Genomic DNA, 13,111 nt, shown 5'->3' with positions numbered 1-13,111 from the left:
TCCTGACTTTGGCTCCAAGCTTCATTATTTCTCTCAGCCCCTGCATCTCAATTAATGATTGTAACGTCCTTATTCTTTGAGAGGAGACACTGGATAGAATTGCGTTTGGTTCTCTTGCTTGTTTTGTTTGATAAACCTTGTCTCTTTAACCTTGAATCGCATTTTGCCACAACAGTCAGCATGTTACAGAGCTGGTGAGGCAAGGACTTGGACTAATGTGTCTGGCCTTGTAGGTTTTGTGGTTATATGCACATATGGACTGGTATGAATGAGTGATACCGCTCAGAACTGCTCACTTCCTGGTTTTCATGACACAGGTCTCCTCTGACAAAGTCACAACAGAATTTTTTTTTTTTTTTTTTTTGCTTGAGGGCTCCACTAAATGAGCTGCTGACTCATGCAGTCAAATTAAGTCCGATTTGTCCACTTCTCCTGCTTCGCTCTCCTATCTCTCAAGCTGCTGTCAAAAGCACTGATCCTTGGACTGTGTTGCAGAGACAGGAACGTCCATATATCCTGCATATAATTCACTCTGTGAGATGCTGTATTTAATGGTTGATAATGAGGTTTGCTATACTCTAAGAATTCTGCCGTTTGTCATTTTTAAATTGCAGACTGTTGTTAAAGTTATGGCAGATGCTGGAAAATCAGATGGTTGTTTATATCTGTTACAGATCAGCCAGGCTCTCACACCAGCCAATCACAGCGCACTCCCTCACCTGAATTCTAATCACACACACCTGCACCTCATCATTACCATCATCACTACCCCTATAAAGACACACTCCTCACCACTGTTCACTGTCCGGTCTCGTTCACATGAAGAGGACTACTTACCTTGTTATTGCAAACCTTAAATCTTCCGAATTCTTCAACGACCAATCTCCACTCTAGCGTCTTCTCCAGCATCTCGTCTCCAGTTCTCCATCTCCAGCGTCTCGTCTCTCCTCTGTGTCTCCAGTGTCTTCAGTGTTCCTTGTTCCTGTCATCCGTCTCACCCACCATCAGTCTTCATACCTGTAAGAAGAACCATTCCACTCATAGCCTGCACACCACTCTCCAAATTATCATTGTTCATCTCAATTACTTGCATTCTGTTCCCACTCTGTGTTGTCAAACTCCTGTTAACTTCACATCCATCTCTTGAGTGTGCTTCTGTAACAATATCATATTTAAATGTTCACTATGTCATTTTTTTTTCACTATGTCAATACATCATCCATCCATCCTTCCAAAACGTGTTTTTGTCTTACCCTGATTCACTATGGTAAGCCTATAAATGTTTATATGTTAGACCGGTTGAGACGGTTTCACAGGAAGTTGCATATACATCATCGTCATATCCGTAATTAGAGAGAAGTTGCTTTAGGTACTTTGATGGTGTGGGACTGGCATAGGTTAGTTGTCACAATGAGTGAGAAAGGTTGACATGGAGCACGCTAAATATCAAACCTCCAGGGAATCACTTGTTAAAAAAAAGAAGCTGAACAGAGGAGAGTATGCTGGCAGAAAGTAAATGCAACAGAGCTCGTAATAAAATGAGAATCAATATTGGCTTGGCTTTTTGGAAATGGCAAGAAATTAGGGATTTGAAATGTTGTAAAAGCGACGTGGAAATGGGAATAGCTACACTAACATCTTCAGCAAGTCATCTTGAGATCCTTGCCATCTAAACTGGTTGGATCTCTTATGCCTAGTAGTGAATGTTTTATAAGCAGTAGGATAACCATATTCATCTGCACAGTCACGCAGAGCCGAAACAATGTTCTTCTGCAAAATGAAGCAGTTTTTGTTTATCCACTAGAGGGCCAAAAGTTACATAGTGTGCCTTTAACTTTCTAAACTATGTCACAAAATAATTTTCATTATCATTTTCTTCTTCTTTCTCTCTACTAAAAATATTATAATTTCCTTTAAACTAGTGGAATACTTGAGGAGAAAAACGTTTTCTATAGGCAACATTTTGTGAGGTTATGTTATTAATAAAACAGCAGCAACATTTTGCCAATGGAAGAAACCTTAATTCTTTCCTGTAAAAAACAATAATTCTTTCTGTAAAAATATTTTTACAGGAAAACAAGACATGAATACTCATTGATACTCATAATAATACCATAATAATACTGATTTGAGCTGAAATTGTTTTATATTTTTACCTGTACATGTTCATCTCATGTTAGTGAATCAAAGAATGCTGTATGAAAAATGGGAGAGGAATACAGATCTCTCTGAGGAATGTGAAAATCTTATTTCAGCTTGTGTTTTATTCACAGGGGAGGATGGATCAGCATTTAATAGGAAGATGTGTCACACATGTGCATGTAGCATAAGCTAACAGAGAGGATTTCTCCTCACGCTCTCAATATGACACATTCCAGCAGCTCTCCTGACATTGACTGTCACTGACTTATTTGTAGGCTACAATATCTCCTTGCAATGCAGGCTGGAGGTGTCTGGATTCACAGTAGCAGAGGGGGGCTCAGAGCTAACTGTTAGGTATGAGCACAACCAACATTCCCACAGTGAAGGCAATTATTATAGTCAACATCCCTCTGCATTGACTTTAATGCAATTTGCACCCAGTCATAGAGCAAAGGAATGCGGCACTGTACAGAAGTCAATTCTGACCAGGACAAGACCGCATTCCCAGCTTGCAAGTCATGAACATTTTATTAGACTTGGAGTTTCAGTTATATATAGACTATGTGTTAGACAGGATAGCAAGAGTGTTTAGTAGTTCAGCTGCATTAGACTTTTCTATGGAAGCTTGTTTCCACCACGGATAAAAATAAATAAATTACAACTTTTTTATTTGGCGGAAGAAAAAAGCTTCCATATTTTTACTGGATTAAATCCAATACGTACTGGACGTGTGATTTTTATTAATTTTTTCCGCAAAAAGGTTAAGGTGAGGGTATGGTAGGTTTTAGGGGTTCGTATTTGTTGTAATGTTGTGTGGGCAATTGGCAATGTGATTGACACCAGTAATGGAATCCTTTGAATCACCTATGGGCGCGAAGTTTGCAGAAATGTTTTGGCGAAAAAATCACGCGTATCATACAAGTATAAATTCCTTTTTTATTGATTATTTAATTGTTTGATTAAGGTTTAGCCTATACATGCTAGTTTCCATGACAGTTCAATATAAATATTTTCATCTTACTACTGGAGCGGCCAGTTTGCTAAGATTCAAATGATTTGTATTGATTATTCTAAGCACAAACTATTCAAAAGCAGCAGAACTTCCGGTGCACTCAGTGTCCGAATTCAATCACTCGTTTTATATTAGTGGACTAGGAATGTAGGGAATAGTGAATGAGGGTATGGGGGTGATTTTGAACACAGCCATGGTGAAGGGTAGGGTTAGCAGAGCCATAGAGAGAGAGAGTTGCGACACTCTTTGATGTCGCCGCTATGGCTGTCACGTGGTTCATGTAAGCCCCAATAGTTCCAAAACGTACGCTGGCTGTCATGTTCTTCTATGGGACAGACAGCAGCGATTGCATTATTGAACGGTAAATATAAAATAAAACACACACCCAAGTACTTTTTCAGCTGTTATTGCATTTTGTTAATGTCAGTTTTGCATTTGGAGATAAGTTTTAGGCTATATTTTTGGAGGGAAAAGCTTAGTGTTCATGTTCGCATGGGTAGTAGCACTGGCTTTAGCGGCTCTAACTTAACTTTTCCATATCATTCATCTGATGATGGACGTCTCATGATATTTATTTTAGCACAACTGGGCTGTATTAGGCTATTGATTCCCGTGATTTTGCTTATAAATTTTGATTCAGCCATTAGCCTACCTTCGTGATCACGCAAAGAGGTCTGCCGTGGCGGTCCGTTCAGAATTCGCTTAGAAGCTAGCTCACTTCTTCTGATGAAAGTGGCCACCCCCAGGACCACAACGTGAAACATGATCATGTTAAGACTAAGAATATTATTTTAAGATTAAGGCCATACACATTATCAAAACTATAACAGATTAAAAACGAATTTAAGCATGGCTGATACAAATGAAGGTTTTCAAATAAAATATTTTTTATTAAACAATGACAGACAACAAAAATGTGTGCTTGTGTGTGTGAACAAGAAAAACAAAAACCAGGGGCAGGTGATCCATGAAACAGACAGGACTGGTGATGGCCATAACAATCCTAAAGGTCCAGCATTGTTCTCACAAGCCGCTTCACTCAAGACAATAATAACATAATGAAAAGTTAGTATATCCCAAAAAATTAAATTAAATAAAAGTTGCTATAAAGGTGGTAGCGATTCATTACCGAACTCTTAGCTGACGAAGTCGCGCTAGCTAACTAACGTTAGCTAGCAGGCAGTGCTTGAAAATTGGTTGAAACAACCAACATAAAATATAAATAATTACGCTGTGCATGTACAAATGAAGACCAGTATAAGCATCGCAAAGGGCCTCTGATACAATATAGACAGTTGACAATTCAAAAGAGGTCGATATTTCGGCAACTTAACTCTGGAACAACTCGACGCGCAGTAATGTAAGTGAATGGTGTCCAACGCCCAAATGACTGTGTTTGGAACTATTCCGATCTTCATATCCCGGAAGTAGGCGGTTAAAAGCGCCGCCATTATTTACAACGGAGGTCTATGGGAGTGTCGCAACTCTCTCTCTCTATGGCTCTGAGGGTTAGGGCTTAGTGTTCGGTGTTGGCAGGGTTAGGGTTATGTTTGACATGACCAACGGAATCTTTCAAATTGGCTGTTCAGTTTCCACTAAACTTGAGGGGAAAAAATGTAATATAATACAAATTTAACTCAATTTATGCCAGTATGTCATCGAGCAATAGGCTGCAGGGAGTCACAGCCTTTAGTAGTTTTTAGTTCAGGCAATAGGTGGCGACAAGAGACCGTTTTTATGAATAATTTTAAATCATTAATTCAAAGACGATGATTCGTTCAGGAGCGCTACTGCCACCTGTTTGTTCGGAGACGAAACCGCAATTCTACCGTGGCTTTCCAAACAAATCTGTGCAAAGAAAAAGTAGGCCTAACTGTCAAACTAACAAATATTGTGTCTATGACTCTGTCTCTATGTATGTAACTCTATTTAAATTTTTGGTTTATTGAACTGTTGTGTGAAAGAAAAATAACACTCGCGATCGTGCTCGTTCAAAACGTCGATTCATTCAAGATCGAAAAATGAGTCTTTAGCTGTGTCTCAAAGGATGTCTTATTTCAGAACAGTAACCTTTATAAAATTGACCGTTATTTCAAGTGAAGTGTAAATTGTTGTAATTTCTTAATGAATTTGCAATGTAGTGGTCAGTTTATTGAAATGAAGCAGCCTCAATGACGTATGTGGCCGACAAATGCAGCCTTCGAAATGAGATCCAGCTTTTATGAATCAGTCATTAGAATCATTTTGCACTTTACTCGTCTGTTTCCCCACCTTTTAGGAGAAAAACAAAACTAGAAAATTAGAACAATTGTTGACAAGATCATCTTGAGAGAATTTTAATGAGAAATGTTCTTTTACTTTCAACTTTGGATTTATCATAGACTTTGAGCAAATTCAATTGTGAGTGTTCAACTCTAGATGGAGACACATGTGAGATGATTGGTGTTAATCCAGTCTCTCCAAGCTCTTCATCTCATTGCTGACTAGAAGGAAGGAATGACATATAAAAGAGACAATTTTCTGGGTCTCCCAATACGCTGTCTGTCTTCTTCTTTTTTTGATTGTTTCACAAAAACAAAAAAAAGTAACACTATTCATTTGCTGCCTTGCAAGCACTAGTAGACCTAGTAGAAAAGCGAATGGGGAAAAAATACTCTTCAGCATGAGTGCTTATCTAAGCAAGCAAAAAGGTACAATTACATCTCAGAGGAAGGCATCAACAGCAGCAATGCTATGAAGCCTTATTAAATGAAAACTTCCCCTTTAGCCCCTAGAATGGCATTATCACAGACTGACTCATAGCTATGTTAATGGATATGTTGATAGGTCCCATGTAAGTGTCCAATGCTCTTTCATGCAGTGCAGAGACAGCATCTGTGGTGTATTAAGCTGTAAAAACATGCTGTGGTGAAACTCACCTCTGAGCAGCAGGGCAGAACCTCCATTGACAGACTGCTATAATGGATCTCACTTAGTATATTAAACAATGTCACAATCCAGATCAGTGTCATCCGGCCTTTGCCTGTTTACAGAATGTTCTGCACACCGATTTATAGTCATGACTGTTTTAGCAGGACGACTGATATCAAAAGAAGGACATTAGTGATTATTTGACACTAGAAGTGATATTTTAGAACATGATCAAGACCAAAAAGGTCAGATTTACAGTTTAGCACCTGCTGTTAGATGTGGTTTGATTTTGAAAAGCATCTGTCTCTCTTAACCGCCATTTAAAAGCAGCCATGTATGCTAGTGATTTTTTTTTTTTTGGTAATAAAATATACAGAATAACAATAATTTTATATGCAACCTTTAAAAAAATTGGGGTCAGTAAGATATAAATGTTTTGGGGAAAAGCCTTTTATGCTCACCAAGGCATTTATTTGATAAAAAATACAGTAAAAACAGTAATATAATGAAATATTATTGCAATATAAAATGACTTAATAATTATGCAACTATGACATTTTTTATGTAAATCCACTGTGGCAGTTTAGCGTTTATTAACATACACTACTGTTAAGTTTAAGGCTGGTAAGATTTTGTTTGTTTGTTTTTGAAAGAAGCCTCACAACGGCTGTATTTATTTGTTAAAAAATACAGTAAAAACAGTCACAAAAAAAGTGAAATATTATTACAATTTGCTTTATGTTGTAGGCTAATATAATTTAGAATTAAATGTATTCCTGTGAAGGTCATTCTAGAATTAATTAAATAATAAATCATCCTTGCTGAATAAAAGTATTAATTTCTATCTATCTATCTATCTATCTATCTATCTATCTATCTATCTATCTATCTATCTATCTATCTATCTATCTATCTATCTATCTATCTATCTATCTATCTATCTATCTATCTATCTATCTATCTATCTATCTATCTATCTATCTATCTATCTATCTATCTATCTATCTATCTATCTATCTATCTATCTATCTATCTATCTATCTATCTATCTATCTATCTATCTATCTATCTATCTATCTATCTATCTATCTATCTATCTATCTATCTATCTATCTATCTATCTATCTATCTATCTATCTATCTATCTATCTATCTATCTATCTATCTATCTATCTATCTATCTATCTATCTATCTATCTATCTATCTATCTATCTATCTATCTATCTATCTATCTATCTATCTATCTATCTATCTATCTATCTATCTATCTATCTATCTATCTATCTATCTATCTATCTATCTATCTATCTATCTATCTATCTATCTATCTATCTATCTATCTATCTATCTATCTATCTATCTATCTATCTATCTATCTATCTATCTATCTATCTATCTATCTATCTATCTATCTATCTATCTATCTATCTATCTATCTATCTATCTATCTATCTATCTATCTATCTATCTATCTATCTATCTATCTATCTATCTATCTATCTATCTATCTATCTATCTATCTATCTATCTATCTATCTATCTATCTATCTATCTATCTATCTAAAAACTTTTAACCTGTAGACCTAGTATGTATTCATTAAATATTTTTATTATAGATGATTACTGATTCTTTTTTTTAAAGAAATGTACATTTTTCATATTGAAAATTTATATTTCAATATTAAATTTCATATTTTTCGTATTTGATGTCACTGTTTGTTCCTATGTTCCAGAGTGATTAAGTGACATCTACTGCTCAGGTGATTGGCTCAGAAATGTATGGGGTCCCATGTGCAAAGATCTACTTGAGCAAGGCAGCCATTGAAGTAGTGTCTTTATCAATGTGAAATATGTATGTAATAGTTTTAATTTATATGCTATGGATCATTGATTAAATGCAATCATTCATTACAAATGTGAGCAGAGTATATCTGACACAGACAAATTATTTCCCCAAAAATGGATTTCCTATTGAAGACAGATATTCACCGGAGCGTTTAGCATTCCTCTTCCCTTCCTCGTTCCTCAGTAACGATGCCTATGTGTTTCCGTAATTACCATTCTTACTTATCTCTGCCCTGCTCTGTAAATGTAATTTCCCTCGTCGCAAATAAGATGGTTTTAATGCTCCTCCACTTCCACGAGTCATTCTCTTTTTTTACTTCATTCTGAATGAAGTGGCAGAATTTGAAGCTCTGCCAAAAATCTGAAGGACGGCAGACCTTGAGAAAGAGCGTGTGCCCGCATATTCTCTGCAATATTCATTGGGGAGTCTTATGACATTTCCTTTTTATTAGTCTCAATTATTGATATAAGCTGTGTTTAAAATTCTTTTCAAATTAACTTGCTGTAATGGATACATAATGGTGCTCTGAATAATTGCCTGTGCAAGAACTAATGAAGGAAGGAACTTGAGAACTTAGCCATCAAACACACAGTTTAACTCCACAGGCTCTTTACATGAGGATCTCCTTCACATTTAGCATGGGAGCAGGAGGTTGTAGATATCCTGTTGGTTTCTGCTATTAAAAATGGCATTACTGAAAAATCCATTATAAGTCAATATCACCACAGGGAAGCCATGAAACTACAAGTAAAGTAGCATCATCTGAACAAAATGTGTAGCAAAATAACTAATAAGGAACACATGTTGAATTTAGTGTATTATTATATCCTAGGACCTAAGTGATTCATTTGTCTAGTACTTTATATTGAGTTTTAAAGTTTTGAGTGAAAAGTTTTTGAATTGTACTTTAAAGATGTTTGAATCTTGAGTCTGGACTAAATTAGACAGTAGAAAATGTATGTACTGTTAATGAAAGGTATTTTGTTCTTAAAGAGATTAAAAAAAATATTTACTCACCCTCATGTTGTTCCACACTCATAAGACTTTGGTTAATCTTCAAACACTTTAAGATATTTTTAATAATACTTGAAACCTCCCTCCATTGAAAGTCCAGGTAATAAAAAATTAGTAGATCCAAAAAGCTCATAAAGGCAAAATCAATCCATATGAATCAAGTGGTTTTTAGGGTAAAGATGTACATGAAAGCCTAAATTAAAACTCTTCATCATATAAAGTGATTGTATCGCTACACAAGACATGGATTAAACAGCTTATGAATTAGTTTTTACGATTACGATTTTTTTTTTATATACAAGGACTTTCAGTGGAAGGACAGAAACCTCTCAGGATTCATTAAAAAATATCTTAATTTGTGTTTGGAAGATTAAATAAAGTCGTACGGGTTTGGAACGACATGAGGGTGAATAAATGATGACTCATTTTTGAGTGAACTATCCCTTTAAATCATTTTAGATATGATTAAAATACTATGATTCCTAAGACACATTACATTAGCGTTACATTTTTTTTCATCATTTACATAATCATATTTGCATTACAAATAACTCTGGAAGAACATTTGATATCATTGTTAAATACAGTTCTTATGTCTTGAAGGAATGAGGATGAGCTATGATTTCCAAAATTATGCAAATGCTCAGTCATATAACAGAGTCTATCAACCCTTGATGGTTTTTAGACTGTGCTTGGCACTAGTAAGCTGACAACTCTGAGAAGCTTCAATTTCACTGCAGGACAAAGTCTGCTGAATGCTACCTATTTGCATGATAATTATTCATGCAGTGAAACTGGACGCTTTCCCCAACACTTCGTCTTGCATTTAAATGCACATCTACAGTAAGCTTTTTTGAAATGTTCATAATTATCTTCTGGTAAAAAAAAAAAAAAAAAACTGCCTAAGTTTCTAGACTAAAAAAGTATATTCTTATATTAATGTTCACTTTCACTTGAGTTAATTAAGAATAAAATTAAAAACAAAAATTAAATTAAACCCTTGTTGCATGTTATTTGCAGATTTATGATGTTACAACAAACATAGTAATAGGTTGATTAGAACAGAACTTTAATTGAAAAACTGACATGAAAAGAACATATCATAACCAAAAATTTGGAATCATAAATGATGCTGACACCCAAAAAGAACAGGGCATTGACTTCAGTAATGAGCCTCTGCTGCTTTATTCATGTTTGCAAATTAAAATATAATAAATTAACATTTGTTTTTCTAAAAATATACAAAAATACTGTAAAACTTTCCTAGAAAGCCTCAACACAGTAGTATTGCCATGTACCGCATACTATAATAAGCACAGTGGTCTATCTATTTTGAAAACCGATGAAGATGAAACTCTTCTGCGTTGGGATATTTCCACATTCCCTTCCTTTACAACATTACAGACTATGACATTCAGGATCGGAATGTCTTTTCGATGCACTGTACTCAATTAAGCATATAGAGTAAATGGTAAATGCACACTCTCGCTCACATTCATATCACTTCAATAGATGTTTTTAGGCTCTGATATACACACAAGCATCATGGAGGCAACATAGGCCTGAGAAGATGTGGAAAGGGTGGAGAGAAGAACAACTTGAAGCATCTGCTCACAGTTCAGTGAATCTCTGAGCAGCACAGGGTTCTGGTAAATATGGCCAATAAAGTTTATAGTACATTGCTGATTGAGACAATTACACACTATTATCTACAATCATGTCACATAACCACCAACATTATTTAGAATATGCATTCACTGACATCTGATATCACTGGAGGTCTGAAGGAACAAAACATGATTTTTTTTTGTTTTGTTTTTTGCCTGCTACATTAATACTAAACAGACTTTCTGGGCTTTTTTTTTTTTTGCTTTTCTCACTCTCCAGCCCCTGCATATGTGATGCACAGCATGACTCTTGGGTGTCCAAACCATCTTCATGCAAAACAAATCCATTTCTGTTACATAATGGCATGAACCAGCTGATAAAAGTTTGCTCTTGAATGATTCACTTCCACGGCTGTTGTGTTTTCTGGGTTTGTCGTTTTGGATTTCAGGGTTCCCACACTTTCTGACCACCAGATTTATATGATTTTTCTCATGACTTCTCCAGTCATTTGCAATTTGAAGGACTGTTGAAGGACTGTTTTTTAAAAGGTACAGAGATCACATTCATTTTTAACCTAAGATTTACTTGAGCATAACCAGAGAAAAATTTATATTGACTGCACAAATTCCTATGACTTTTTCAGGCCTGAAAATCACACTTTTGAAATTCCCTGATACATCCAGGACTGTGGGAACCCTGTGGTTTATGGTTCCGAGAAAACACACCAGTAATATCAGTCTCATTAAAAAAAAAAAAAAAAGGACAAAGCCAGAGAATGAACAAAAACGGGGAAAAGTCGTGAGATTAACAGCTCACTCGGCTGGGCTGTTGCTTACAAACAAAGTCTGTCATGAAATCGAACTCGTTCTGTCCCAGCCACAGCTCTGGCAGCTCCTTTATTCGGTCCAAGCCCATTTCTATCACCAGTGACATCAAGACCTCCTCGTCAATAAAATCCGTGTCGATAACGTTGGGGGGCAGCATTGCTGCAGGCATGTGGTGGCCAGGCAGAGGAACCCCAGACGCGTTCTGCTTAGCGTTACTGTCTCGGAACTGCTGTCCTGTCCCGTTTAACTGGTGGCTGGCGGGGTGCAGTTCGTGCATGTAATGGTGATGATGGGAAGGATGCGTGAGGTGACCGTAGTAAGGCGTGTTGAGCTTCTGCAACTGCATGCTGGCAGCGAGCTGCTGCCCTTGTCCGACAAACTGGGAGTTAAAGCGGGCAGGCAAGTTGCCATTGGGGATCCCTCCGTTTATATTATTCCCAGAGGCCATGGAATGCCGGATCCCGTGGTTTGCGTTTACATTCCCTCCCGCGTAATGCATGTGATCTCCCATGATAACGTTATAGTGTTGTTGCTGTGGAAGCGCGTTGGAAAACTGTCCCATTCCCATCCTGCGCGCGGAGTGCTGATGCCCATTCACAGCATCTGGGAAGCGTCCATGGTTCATTGCCATCATTCGGTCTACCATTCCCCTGGAAAACAGTTTGCAAAAGTTCATTTAAAAGTTAACATCCTTAAATTCGCGTAGCTAAAAATATAGTGCCGATAAATCCGCAAACTCGCAAAGGGCATTATGATTTGGTTTGAAAACATTCAAGCGAAGCTTATTTGCAACATGCACGTGTAAACACACACGCTTCTGACCGTGTCATAAACACTCACAAGCAGGCGAAACTTTGTAACCTTTACCTCTCTGCTAGAATCTGCTGAGTGCGTCGCACCACCGCAGTCGGCAACAGCAAAAAGTAAGTGACAATCCCAGAGATGAAAGAGTTTACAATCCCTCCTAATCCAAGTCAATAAAAAGCGTATGCTCTCCAAATACAGACCGCATTCAGCGCCAGCCGCCGCATCAAAAACATTACGAAAAAAACTGCTGCATGCTTCTCGGTCAGCACTCATATACAATCAAGCCATGGGCGGAGCAAAGCCAACCTTCAATCTGACTACACTCCAGCCTGTGGCAAGCCGGATTATCATGGAGGCTATTCCTCCAGACTACTTTAAATATACCAGTTTTACCACCAGTTCGGGGGTAGTAGCCTACTTAAAATTAAATCTGAATCTGTTGAATAATACGATACTATTCCAGTAGCCTATTCCAAGCAATTAAATAGACACTGACATTTTATTAGACACGAGTGTGTTACTAGTAATGTTTATATATATATATATATATATATATATATATATATATATATATATATATATATATATATATATATATATATATATATATATATATATATATATATATTGTTTTTGTGAACCAAATAAGAAAGTTCTAGGAATGTTCTCTGTAGGTAATTTTTTTTTAGAACCTATAGAGAACCTTCCCTGAATGTTCCCTGGAGTTTATTATTTTTTAACATAAAGAGAACCTTCCCAGAATGTTCCCTCCAGGTTATTTTTAGGTTTTATTTTTATAACCTAAAGAGAACCTTTTTTTTTTTCATAAACATGTAAACTAATTAAAATGTTGAAGATGTTTTTGTGTGATGACCAAGAGATTATTCTAATGATGAAATTGATTCATAAACATAAACTGTATTTTGCTAAATTACATGTCTGAA

General features: G+C 36.4%; 1 protein-coding gene across 1 annotated transcript; it reads right to left on the bottom strand.

Annotated features, from left to right (window-relative positions):
* Nucleotides 1-10,086: 10,086 nt before the first annotated feature.
* On the bottom strand, nucleotides 10,087-12,417 carry cited2 (Cbp/p300-interacting transactivator, with Glu/Asp-rich carboxy-terminal domain, 2). Its single transcript, XM_082147364.1, has 2 exons — nucleotides 12,228-12,417; nucleotides 10,087-12,010 (listed from the first exon to the last, which is right to left on the bottom strand). Exon 2 carries the CDS (start codon nucleotides 12,004-12,006, stop codon nucleotides 11,338-11,340), a length of 669 nt encoding a protein of 222 aa, XP_082003490.1. The 5' UTR covers nucleotides 12,007-12,010; nucleotides 12,228-12,417; the 3' UTR covers nucleotides 10,087-11,337.
* Between the last annotated feature and the right edge of the window lie 694 nt (nucleotides 12,418-13,111).

Source organism: Leuciscus leuciscus, assembly GCF_965113295.1.
Source record: "Leuciscus leuciscus genome assembly, chromosome: 19".
Classification (NCBI taxonomy): Eukaryota; Metazoa; Chordata; class Actinopteri; order Cypriniformes; family Leuciscidae; genus Leuciscus; species Leuciscus leuciscus.
Note: the sequence above shows the minus strand (reverse complement) of the source record. Positions and strands in the feature narration are given on the sequence as shown.